This window comes from Gastrolobium bilobum, unplaced genomic scaffold (genome assembly GCF_033153095.1).
Source record: "Gastrolobium bilobum isolate Gb01-03AN ecotype WA unplaced genomic scaffold, APGP_CSIRO_Gbil_v1 utg4400, whole genome shotgun sequence".
NCBI classification, from domain to species: Eukaryota; Viridiplantae; Streptophyta; class Magnoliopsida; order Fabales; family Fabaceae; genus Gastrolobium; species Gastrolobium bilobum.
Window position 1 is genome coordinate 142,945 of NW_026896001.1, and position 12,940 is coordinate 155,884.

At 34.7% G+C, this 12,940-nt stretch overlaps 2 protein-coding genes across 2 annotated transcripts; one reads left to right on the top strand and one right to left on the bottom strand.

Annotated features, from left to right (window-relative positions):
- Positions 1–790: 790 nt before the first annotated feature.
- On the bottom strand, positions 791–4,467 carry LOC133297201 (uncharacterized). Its single transcript, XM_061496298.1, has 5 exons — positions 4,106–4,467; positions 2,884–3,173; positions 2,699–2,788; positions 1,424–1,776; positions 791–1,329 (listed from the first exon to the last, which is right to left on the bottom strand). The coding sequence occupies exons 1-5, from the start codon at positions 4,314–4,316 to the stop codon at positions 1,065–1,067; spliced, it is 1,209 nt and encodes a 402-aa protein (XP_061352282.1). The 5' UTR covers positions 4,317–4,467; the 3' UTR covers positions 791–1,064.
- Positions 4,468–11,180: 6,713 nt separating this feature from the next.
- On the top strand, positions 11,181–12,020 carry LOC133297196 (AT-hook motif nuclear-localized protein 20-like). Its single transcript, XM_061496291.1, has one exon. The coding sequence runs from the start codon at positions 11,181–11,183 to the stop codon at positions 12,018–12,020; it is 840 nt and encodes a 279-aa protein (XP_061352275.1).
- The last annotated feature ends 920 nt before the right edge of the window (positions 12,021–12,940 follow it).

Below are 12,940 nucleotides of genomic sequence, written 5' to 3' on the forward strand. Positions count from 1 at the left end.
TGCACACCCTAAAACTTAGTCTAACCTATTAGCCTCCCGTAACTTAAAAATATAAAACTAACCTATATTAAAAAATCAAAAGAACTAAATAAGTATGTTTGCTTATTTAAACTTATTAAATCTTTTATACAAAAAAAAAAAACTTATTAAATCTTCTATATCTATCAAATATTAGAAAATGTAAATAAAATGATATTATTTTATTAAATAATTTATTGAAATATTTTATATTATTTAATTAAAATAAATAATACTATATAAATTGATTTATAAACTTATAGCCCATGTGTTGTAAAAATAAACTTATGACCAGCGTTTTAAAGAAAACTTTTTTAAGGCCTAAACTTGTTTTACTTTATTGAATATATTAAGTTAGGTTTGTCAAAATAAATTATGATACACAAGTCGACCCACAACATGACACAAAAATTTATATCGTATTCGTGTTGAAAGAATGACCTACAAAAAATTTGTATCTTGTCACGAGTTATATCATGTCAACACGAATTCGACCCATACTTTTTTTAATTTTTTTTTTATTTCGACCTATTTTTTTAATTTTTTTTTTACCAATTACCATTTTGACTTATAATTTGTATGTCGAGTCATGTCAACCCACAAAAAGCTCATATCGTGTTTGTGTTGAAAATTCTGATACGAATAAAAGTTTGTAATGTGTTCCTGTTACGTGTATTTCTATCGTATTGACTCGTTTTGACACCTAGGCAAGTCTGCCATGATATAGATTGGACGATTGACCCGTAACAGCAGCATGACCCATTTATCCCAAGATGGCTTAGCACAATTTGCAAAATATGATTTCGAGTTTTGGAAACAAATTAATAACCTATTGTAAAAAAACAAAAGGGAAGGCAAATCACAATTTTTAAGTTACCATGTCTTGCGGAAACTGTTTCAGTCAGGAGAGACTTCTGAGACCTCTTTAGTTACAACTTACAACACTACCAATCAAGTGACAAGGACGCGTCCTCTGCCCTCCTCTTGACAAATTTGAAGTTGCCATCATCCCCTCAATTACTCTAAAAGAAAGGTCACAAGAAAATTTAACCAAGCCATTGTTGGGCACGACGATCTCCGCTAGCTCCAACAGAGTGTCGAATGCTAATCTTCTCATTAGCATATTTTTGTTGAAGCCATTCAAAAGCATTTACATCAAGTTTTCCATTGACTGACTTCCCTTGCTTCCGACGAGTTTGCTGCTCCCGTATGGAAGCCCACAATTTACCAACGGCATCCCTCTGACGAGCTGTAAATCTTGACACATTATCAAAAGCATGCTTCACTAAAATATCAATTACGGTTTGACACCTGGATAGAGAAAACTCAAAAAAATACAAATAATGTCAAAATGACAAAACATATGCAAAAGAAAAATACAACAGAAAACAGCACAAGCATTTACCACGGTGTTTTATATCGCCGAGCAGCAATCTCTAAACCAGTTATCAGAGCTTCTCTTTGTGGCTTGAGGAATCTCTTAGCTTCTTCCTCATCCTCCTTCCTTGTCTTCACAGCTGCCTCACTCTTTGCCTTTAATTTTTCACCTTTCTTTGCGGATCCGGGAATCAGAGCATCAAGTCCAAATGGGTCAGCTTCCTCCCCATCATTATCCTCAGCTGTGGCAAGCATTTGACCACCTTCATCTACCACAACTGTGCTATCTTTCAGAGACATTGCTTCCTCTGCATCATCCTCCTCTGTTGCAACAGGAAGGTTAGATATAGCTTCTTTGATTTGTCCAGCTGCTTTAGAAAACTGTATTAAAAATTAAGAAATGAAACATGATCAACAAATAGATAATCGTTATGGGTCCAAATATTAAGATAAATAGAATAAGATTAAAATAGGCAACAATATCCCAAATCTAATCTGGTGACTAAGGAAAAGATAAACACATTACATATAAAAAAACTCCAGATGTTTTTTACAGCAATGAATTTGATGCATTAATAGTCTCTCCACAAATACATGAAGCCAAAGTATCAGCTAGCAGTGTCAAGCCAGGAATTCAATGGTCTAATTATAAAAATCTATCACTACTTAAAACAATGTTACAACTTACAACTAAACCAAACTTCCACTACCCAAAAACAAAACATTTTTACCATTGGAGTCAGCCTAGACGTCAATGATTCAAGAGGTAACATATGTCATGCATCGATGCACTCCCATGCTGCACTATGCATCTGTCACAAAAAAGCATGGCATGGGTGAACACAGTGGATGTCTGTATTGGGGATAATGATACTTATCAATCAGTCATCCACTCGACAACTAATCTTAGTAACCCAAACCCTCAAGAAGATTTTTTCCTTTAAAATGTCTTGATTTCTGTCAGTAAAATCAAATCTTTAAAAGATTACATTGACACATTTAGATCCATCTTTAGTCACAACTGATGTACATGGGAAACTAATGAATTAATATGTGAAATGACAACTTCAAAGATAGCTACATCAAAGCAATAAAGATGGTGCATGAATATGATGAATTACATACAAAGAAAAGAACTGTACAACTATGACAGCATACTTTCATTTTGTGATGATAGAAGCAGAATTAAATGTCAAAACTTGTTGCGTACCATTCCAATAAGTTTCTCATTGCCTCGAATAAGAAAAAAATTACAACAGTTGTTGTCAGCAAGTTTAACATAAAAGTTTAGTGAGAATCATACCACAAAGCTGTCATCTGTATATAAATCGTTTGCCACCACAGCACTAATTGTCCATGTTGCCAGCTGATTCTTTTGCTTCTTATTAAGGAGCTACAATTAAAGGACAGGAAGTGGGTCAAGAAATCCTTAACGTACTCTCTCTAAACAGCTAGCAATGAATATCTTGAACAAAATGTTAATCTTACTTCTTTTGTGATTTGTGCTGCTGAGAACAGAGAATGATAATCTGACCGTACTGAAGGATCTGTACAAGGTATGGATGATGACATTGCAGCTTCTAATATGGAAAAAAAATTATCGCTAATTCCGGACTTTACACTTCCTGCTTGAATCAGCTGTACAGCAAGTTTCGCAGCCTTACTGAACTTTGCAGGGTTCTTGATGTGTGAAGATATCTTCTCCATGGCCTCAATAACTTGTGCTTCAGAAGCATCCGTCACCGTTTTAAATTTCAAGCTTTTTTTAGTTGCTGTAGCTGAAATAACAATGGATAACGTAGGTTCATACTTCAGAAGAATATAAACTCCATCATTTAAAACAGGTATGGAACTATGGGAGTAAATATACAAGCAATAACTGCAAAATATACCAGCATTCCTTGAAACCAGGAGAAAAGTAAACCAAATTTTTATTTATTTGTATTGGAGCACTATAAACCAAGGTAAGCTCAAATAGAGTTCTGATAAAACAATGCAAGGAATACTAAAATTAAGATACCTTCCATAATCAACTTTAAGTTCTCATTAACAACAATAACAATAACAACATCAACAACAAAGCCCTATCCCATTGAATATTAAAGACAGGAATTAATTAAGTTCTAGGTGTGAAACAAAAAAAATAAAAATAAAAATAAAAAAATTCAGAGAATTCCAAGAAAAAACTCAATCCATGTCTCTAACCATTGGCTTATTCTATGACCCCAACAATTCATCCCAAAGGTGAGAGAAAATCATATATAGATAAAGTAAAAGCTGGGTCTTGTAGCTGATTTTGCAGCCCGATTGACTGGGAAATGAGTATGTTATCAATTCTTCTCACCATGTGGCATGTGCACATCTCCTGCATTCTATTCTTTCAATGCGTACATTTCCTCAATCCGACGTGGGAAGAACATGGAACTAAACTAGTATCGGATGAAAACTCATTCCCCTCAATTTGTTTCAAAGTCGAAACATAAAAGGCAAAAGAGACGAGAGAAAATGACCGTTAAGCCTATCTAATTAGGGTTCTCAGCAAGAAAGCTGGAAATTAAAAAAAAAAAAAAACACTCTGTTCAATAGAATTAATTGCTTGAATGAGTAACCCTAGGGTGCCATGCTTTATTTAAAAAGAAAATTGCAAGAATTGCTTAAAAGCAGAGCTCGAAATAACAGATTGAGTTAAAAGGGTAAAAGAAGAAGTGACCTTGGGTTTCGGATTGAGTAGGGTTAGGGCGCTTGAGGGCACTTTTGAGGATTGGCTTTGGTGCCGAAACAGCAGATGATTCCTTCTTGTTGTTGTTGGTAGCAACAAAAACAATTGGTTTTGGTTGTGGTTGTGGTTGTGGTTCTTCGTGTTGAAGAGAAAGAGTGTTTGAAGAAGGAGGGGGCAATCCATCAAACAGATTGTCTGCCATCACCGATGCCCTCTCTTTCTCTTTCTCTCTCTCTCGCCGTTACTGCGTCACCGATTACGGGGAAGGACCGCCCCAACGACACCTCCAACTAGTCGTAACTCCAAATAATAACGTCACGCTGCGCTTCTGTCGTTTTTGTTTAAACTTTAAACGAAACATTAATGCAAATTGCAGTATCCCCCTATCTGTAGGTGTGGTTAATGTTTTTATTAAAGCAAACTCATAACTTGTAATACTCAAAGAGTCAACAAGACGATATTAAAAAAAAGTAATAAATAAATATATGTAAATAATAAGAGAAATTTAAAGGATATACTCTTATGTCATTTTAAATCATAATTGTTAATTTTCGTTAATTAACTGTTACAATTTATTGGGCCAAATTTATTATTAATTAATTAATAATTTTGACCCAATAAATTATAATCTTTCATTGACGAAAATTAACGGTTAGGATCTAAAATGACACAAGATTATATCCTTTAAACGAACAAATATTTTCTCCAAATAATAATTATATAATTATAGTTTTCAAAAGTTTGTATCATACATATGTATAATATTAAGTAATTTAAATTGAATGTTAACAATATATTTTAAGAAATTACTTTTTAAAATAATTTAAATTTGAAATTTTAAGAGATAACAAAATTAAGAAGACATGTATACTTTTTTTTTTTTTGGTAATGAAGACATGTATAATTTTTTATTAAGAAAGAGCAAATCATGGATTTAATTTTTTAAGACTCTAATTTCGTAGAATAATTATTTTTAATATCATTTAAAAATTGAAAACACTTTTTTTAAAAAATATTAAATTTTAAGAACAGATGACAAAAAATTGAAAGGGAGTATGTAACAAATAAGGGTTTTTTTGACACTTTTGCCCTTCATTAATTAATTAATTATTATTTTGTCCCTTACCCAAAACTATCCATCAACATGCCCCTCTTTAATCAATTAGCTTAAATATTTAATCGGTTAAATGATCAAAGTACGTAAAAAAACGTTGACTCGAGGTTTAATCGATTAAAAATCCATCTTAATCGATTAAATCTCAGGAAATTTAATCGATTAAAACGTTATATATTAATCGATTAAACCTCGGTCAAAACCCTATATTTTGCCCCTTCTCAGTCTCATTTCAAACATTCTCGTTTTGTAAACCAAAATCTCTCTTGTTTGTCATCTGTAATCCTTGCAATCAAGATTCTATTTCATCCCACCATCTCTAAAGCCTTAATTTTGTGAAATCATTATCATTGCACTTATATATTCTTTTGGTGCCCCCAAAATCCGAACCCAAATCCCAAAAATTCGAACCCTAGTCTCAAATTTGTATGAAAGATGAGCTCAAGTCCAAACATGCATGTTACAGTGATCTACCACGATGGAAGGCATTATGAAGGTCCCAACGGTGTTCAGTTTGAAGGAAAAATGAAAAAGTTGAAAAATCAAACGGGGCCCTACATACAACGAGCTCAAGGGGAGAATTCACCAAAAATTGAGGCTACAAGGCAGCCAATGCATTCAGCGGACGATAGCCAGGTAGAGTCTATAGTTGGTAAGGATGCTATATACACTACATTAGCAACGATATATGTGATGATGAAGACGTGGAATGTGCCATAGATGCTTTTGTTGATCGAAAATTTTAGAGTAAACATCATTTTTGGTCCCTAACAAAAAACACGGTCCCCACTTTAGTTCCTTACAAAAATAAATTAGTCAGTTAGTCCCTAACAAATTCAAAGTGGACCCCATTTTAGTCCTTTTGAGGGACTAATATGGGTCTTTTTTTAATTTGTGAGGGACCACGATTTCAACTAAATGGGTCCACTTTGAAATTGTTAGGGACTAACTGACTAATTTATTTTTGTAAGGGACTAAAGTGGGGACCGTGTTTTTTGTTAGGGACCAAAAAGAGTATTTACTCAAAATTTTAAAATTTTATTGAGATATATGTTGAAATTGATTGTGGTCAATCTTCATATGCAGTCATGCATACAAGAAGTGAACAATATTTTGGTCAAGAAGACAGAGTCGTCGATTTATCTACACCTGCACCTGTCATAAGTCAGATAACATTGAGGGATATAGATGAGGATGAGCACGAGGAGGATATGGAGAGTGATAAGGAAGGTGAACCTGAGAGTGTTATTCCACTAGGTGACACCTCAGATACTGACGTGGAGGGTGGGTGATTTTGACACTAACACAAACTCAGGAAACCCAAGCTCCCCGGTTATGCCACCACTTCGTGTTGATCCAATTAGCAGTGGTAAGATAGTAAATTAAAGTTTTAATTTAACATTTCATCTTTGTGTTATTATTGGTACTGACGGAAAAGTAATAATTTAGACGTAGGTTCTGAAATTGAGCCATTTTAGAACGAAGAAAATTCATCCAAAAAAAAGTAAAACTTAAAAAACCCTAAACAAAACCCTAAATTCATCAAAACACATAACTACACAACCATGAAAACATCAAACGACCTTATATATCATGCCAATCGAACAAACCCCCTACCCATTCGGTCCACACTTATTAAATCCGAAAATAAAAAAAATGTTGCAAAACGAAGAAAACTCACCGTGGAGGATGAAGAAGCTTGTAGAAGACCTTGTCTTCGCAATCCACACGCTTGGACGAAGATTCGTGGAGCTGGATTCGGAGTTGTAGCCTTTTCTCCTCCTTAATCTATTAGGGTTTCAAAATAACTCCCTCTGCTAAATTGGGGGGGGGGGGGGTTAAAAACGCATTAGACGACATTTAATCGATTAACTAATAGGCTTAATTGATTAAATTTCCCGAGATTTAATCGATTAAGAGGGATATTTAATCGACTAAACCTCGGGTCAACGTTTTTTGCGTACTTTGACCATTTAAATATTTAAGCTAATCGATTAAAGAGGAGCAGATTGGTGGATAATTTTGGGTAAGAGACAAAATTGTTATTAATTAATTAATGAGGGGCAAAAGGGTCAAAAAGCCAAAAAATAAGGAATTTAAATATTGTATTTGATGGGTGATAAAGAAAAACACAAATATAAATGAGAAGTACTTTTTAACAATGTAAATAATACAATAGGAGATTATTTCATTCTTAAAAACAAAAATCTTATTTTATTATACTGGGGAAATATACTAAATCTCCTAGGCGTGTATGATAATTGAGATGTTCTCCTTAAATTTAAGAAAGATAATATTTTGACAATTTCAATCCAACTATTTATTTAATTAGAATCTGAAAATTAGTAGAATGAAAATAAATTAAATGATTTTTATCATTTAATTAATTGTGAAATTTCATAGTAAGTAATTTAGCTGATTAACTGACACCATATGAATACTAATCATACAATGGGAATTGGACAGAGGAAATTATGTCTTCACACATGAGATGGGAAATTAGTCCGTGTAGAGTACAATTAACATAGCTAATTATATTTTATAGTATATGAGATTATCTGGAATGAGTTATATTATTTGATTAATTTGAACCCAACTCCAATTAAACATCTTTAAAATTTCTAATCAAACAACCCGATGTAATTTTTTAAAAAGAAACTAAAATACATCAATCTATGAATTGTTCGGAATTTCGGATAACTTGAAGTTGCAATTTGTTGTGTATGATGACGAAAAGAATAAATTTACGCCAACATTTTGTTGGCATTAAATAATTAACAGGAAGTCAAATATAGTTTTCTTTGGAAATAGGCGTTTGTTCTTTTGGGATGCTCTGTAGCTAAAAGAAGCGACATAGTAATGATGACAGTTTAGTTGACGTCAGAGAACTGAACAGATGGGAAGTGAGAGCATATGTTTAATCTTTTTCAATATTGTCTTTGGGAAGAGTTTAAAATCTTACTCTCGAGATCCGCCTCGAATCAGACTAGTCGCGAAGTGATGAATTAATTGGAGTATCTCCAAAAAAGAAAATGAAAAAGAAAAGGAAAAAAAAATAGAGTAAGGTTTGGCGAAAAACTTTCAAGAGAAAAAAGGATATGGAAACCCACGTACAGATACCAAATTCTATGAGAAATTGTTAAGGGGGCTTTGCAACAATGTTCTGAAAAACAAACTGAACAGTAAATTGGAGAGATTTGGTGGTTTAAACAGTTGAATAATGGTTAAGTTAGATAATATTTAAACTAGATATATAATTGATTCATGGACGAGACCCTTTAACTGACATTAATTTCGGATTTGTAGCATTGAATGTGAGAATTTTTCTTTTTAATTGACCATTGATAATGAAAGGTAGATTTTCTAGTTCGCGATAGATTTTATACTCACGTGAGAAATCCTTGGAGATTATTGGTGTTGTTGTGCATAACATTTTGGTTATAACATTACTTAAAATATGTGGACAGCTCTCCTACCAACTTAATTAGCTCTCGATCTCTTTTGAAATAAAAGATTAACGGATAATTGAAATGCAAATATCATTCTTTAATATGATTAACATATGGAAGACGGTGTAGAAAGTTTCAAACGGTTTAAAAGAAAATGAAAGTGAAAGAAGCAAATAAAACAAGGCTAGAGGTTCAAACCACACCCCTTGTCAACTTGTTTTGGCCAGACTTTTAGGGCCCAATAAGTTGGGTTCAATATTAACGATCCAAGTCTAGAACTTTGACATTTCATGAAAAGTCATAGAGTCTCGTCACATGATATCCCCTCTTATCGTACGATGGAGCAAAATGCCTCACAGTAGCAGTGAGGCAAGGCTAACGGTGTGCTTTGCTTTTTCCTCTCTTTGAAGCTTAGGAAATATTTATTCATCTATATAAACATCCCTTCTCCCATTGAAGGGGCATAAGATTTCATATACTTTACGAGTTGTACACTATTGAGATTTAGAGTCACCATAGCTAAAACACACCTTTCAATTGCAGAGATATCTGCATAACATTAGGATGACCCCTTGAGAGATACATCCTTGTTTTAAATCCACTGCACTTTACAACGAAAACTGGTTATTTTGTCAACATTCATGTGATCTCAGGTTGTTTTGAGTGAAATAGATATTTAATTTAATTTACCAAAGGCGTCACACAATGATCGCGTGGCATGGAATATATTTACCGATTATAACCATCAAATTCTGATTAGTACATTGGAAAATGTTTTGCCAACAGAGTCAATGAGTAACCATATATAGTACTCTGGTATTGCCTCCTGCATCTAGGGTAACCAAAATCGGCAACATATTTAACTAGTACTAATTAATGTATATTCATTCTGATTTTGAGGTCAGAAATTGGTGGAAAACTTAAGAGTGAAGAACGCGCAGAGGATCGAATAGAATCAATCCACCTTAAAATAAAAAGATGGTGGAGTTAATTAATTAATAATCATCCACATATGACATATGACAAAGCGAGTCGCAATGCAAGGAATCATATATACTCATGTGTGGGACCCAAATAATTAGCTAGGCAACAATCAAAAGATGGTGGGTTTGCCCCAGCACCATTATTTTCGTTTCTACGTATATTTCTCCCCACCGGCTTTTTTTTCCTTCTCTCTTGAACTAGTTAGCTCAGCCAATACAGGTTTGCCCCATCACCATTATTTTCTCTGTTAAAATATAACTATGTTAGAAGAGACCAGGAGGCTAAATTACTGCTATTTTACTCAGTTTTAGATCTCCATATTGCAATTTTGTTGAAACTAAAACATCAAATCAAGGTTCCCTCCCACCTGGTAGATTAGAATTAAACACCCATCATTACACTTGCTCTCATCCGTTAATTGATCAAGTCTATGTTGTTGCGTAGAACAAGAAGCAAATATAGCCCCAAATAGTATAGGAGGTAGGATATTCATACTACCTAATTTTTTTACTACCATTTCACTGCCATTTTAATCACCATTGGATTAGAGGAAAAGTTGAATGAAGAGAGAAAAAAGAAAAACAACTTTTGAATCCAATGGTGATTAAAGTGGTAGTGAAGTGATAGTAAAAAAATTAGGTAGTATGAATATCCCACCTCATAGTATATTGGGTCATTTTCTCAAAAAAGAAAAAAGAAAGAAAAGAATATTGGGACATTGGATTATTGAAGCGTGTACATGATGGTGTAAACGTCTTGTCTATAATATAATTTGAAATATGGTTTTATTAACAAATACCTAAAACATTAGTGAAGTAATAATAAATATTAAATGAAAAATACAATATTTATTATATTAAAAATTCAAGAAATTATTCTTTATTTAATACTTCTTATTTTTAACTTTAAAAGTACAGTTATAACAAAACCTTTCAAAACATTTACCAAACATAGATCACAATATATGCAAAAATGGTCAAACATCAAACCGAACTGTGTTTGAATTGTATGTATTGACAATTGAGTAATTTAACTTGTAAGTAGTTTTCTTCTTCTGTCTCTCTCGTATGTCACTATTGTCGGGACACGAGCAAGGTCGTGCACCCCACCTTCTCTCCCGCACAGAATCCCACCAAAAAGTTTAATATAAATTAAAAGGAAACCCTAATTGGCTTTTCCCAACCAACATCATCCATCACCACCTTCTTCCACCTTGTTTTTTAATTTTTTTTCTCTGTTTACTCAAACCTTAAAATAACCCTTTACCTCTTCGCACCAGTACCTTACTAATTAACTGTGTTGTGTGTCTCTGATCTTCCTTCTAAATCAAGAGACTTTAATTTCTTTCTAGATCTAAGTTTTACATATGAATACTTAAATTTGCAGTGTTTCAAAAAGTATATATATATATATCTGTTCACTATCTTTTTTATTTATTATTATTATATACATATAAGAACTAGGTTTTTGAGATTTTGAGTCCTTTCACTTTTTCTTCTACCTCAACTTCAAAACAGTTATGGCGAACCGGTGGTGGACCGGCTCTGAGGGTCTCGGCGGGGTCGATGACTCTGGGAACGCGAACTCTTCATCCATGAAGAAACCGGATCTGGGTTTCTCCATGAACAACACTTTGGTGAATGAAGAAGAGGAGAAAGAAAACAGTGATGATCCCAAAGAGGGAGCTATTGAACTCTCCACCACGCGCCGCCCAAGGGGCCGTCCATCGGGCTCGAAGAACAAGCCTAAACCACCGATATTTGTGACCAGGGACAGCCCTAATGCACTCCGAAGCCATGTCATGGAGATAGCAAACGGAGCTGACATCGCCGATTGCGTGGTTCAGTTCTCCAGAAGGCGCCAAAGAGGTGTTTGCGTTTTAAGCGGCAGCGGCACCGTCGTCAACGTCACTCTACGGCAGCCGACGGTGCCCGGCGCTGTGATGGCACTTCCTGGCCGGTTCGATATCCTGTCGTTAACCGGTTCATTCCTGCCTGGACCGTCCCCACAGGGCGCCAGCGGTTTAACCATTTACCTAGCCCGAGGTCAAGGACAGGTTGTCGGCGGCGGGGTGGTGGGTCCGCTGATGGCGGCTGGACCGGTTATGATAATGGCGGCTACGTTTTCTAATGCAACCTATGAGAGATTACCGGTGGCGGATGATGATCAAGAAGGTCAGGGACAAGATGGTGTTTGCTCGCCGCCGGGGATGGGTGGCAGTGGCGGAGGAGTTTCCATCGGAGAAGCCTCATCATCGATTCCGATGTATATTAATAATATGGCTCCGAATTTGGCTCTTCAAAATGGGCAACAGCTGAAGCATGAAGCTTATTCTTCTTGGGGCAGGCCTCCCTACTAATTCATTAGTACAACCATATACTATATATATAGAAGGATGAACCTTAATTTCTCTCCTCTCATCTTCTTCAAAGTTTTTTTTTCCCCCTCCCTAAGTTTATTAGAGAATAAATTTAAATGCACCTGTATATTTAATTAACTTCAACCACTTCTAATCTATTCTCACTTTAATAAGCAGCCTCTGGGACAATGAACATAGTGTTGCATCCTTCTAGCTCTCTCATTCTATGCTTCTGTTTCCTAATAATGTTCTTATAAAAGAAAAGGACTAGAAAAACTGACTAAAATTAATATTAAGAATGTTATTATACAATGCATTAGTTCTATGATCATGCAATTGATTATTGTAATGGATGACATTGAACGAAATTAAACTGAAGAATTAGGAAAGAGAACTCAGGCAAGTATTTTAGTGTTTCTATGTGCTTAATTAATGCTATTTGGATAGCTATTTTGTAAAGAATTTTGAGATACACCACTCCAAAAGTTAGACACGCCCCCTCATACGAGAGTTCATTGGGCTTGAAGAGTGAACAATGCAACAGACCCAACCTACCTGTGCTAAAAAACGCCACACCACAAGAGAAAGTGAGGGGCGGCGAGACTCTGATACCATGTAAAGAACCTTGGGATACACCACCCCAAAAAACTAGCTCAAAGGGTGGGAGTGCCTAAGGCCTTAAACTCCACATTAGTTGCACATATAACTAATGTGGGACTATATATCTCAACCTTTTTTGATTTTATTTTTTTGTTAAGATGTACCTGCGAGCATAGTCAATCATGTTTAATTAATTCGTAATTCCATTTGAATATCTCTCTCTTTTAAAAAAAAATTTGTTTTAATACATAGAAGCTGGGTTTCCACCCCCACCCCCACCCCCCTCCTATTTTTTACTTAGCTGATGTGAGCAGTTTAAT

Coding starts and splice junctions, on each gene's coding strand:
- LOC133297196 (XM_061496291.1), top strand. CDS start 11,181: ATGGCGAACCGGTGGTGGACCGGCTCTGAGGGTCTCGGCGGGGTCGAT.
- LOC133297201 (XM_061496298.1), bottom strand. CDS start 4,316: ATGGCAGACAATCTGTTTGATGGATTGCCCCCTCCTTCTTCAAACACT. Junction 1,777..2,698: donor ATACAGATGACAGCTTTGTG/GTATGATTCTCA, acceptor TTTTTAATACAG/TTTTCTAAAGCAGCTGGACA. Junction 1,330..1,423: donor CGGCGATATAAAACACCGTG/GTAAATGCTTGT, acceptor TTCTCTATCCAG/GTGTCAAACCGTAATTGATA.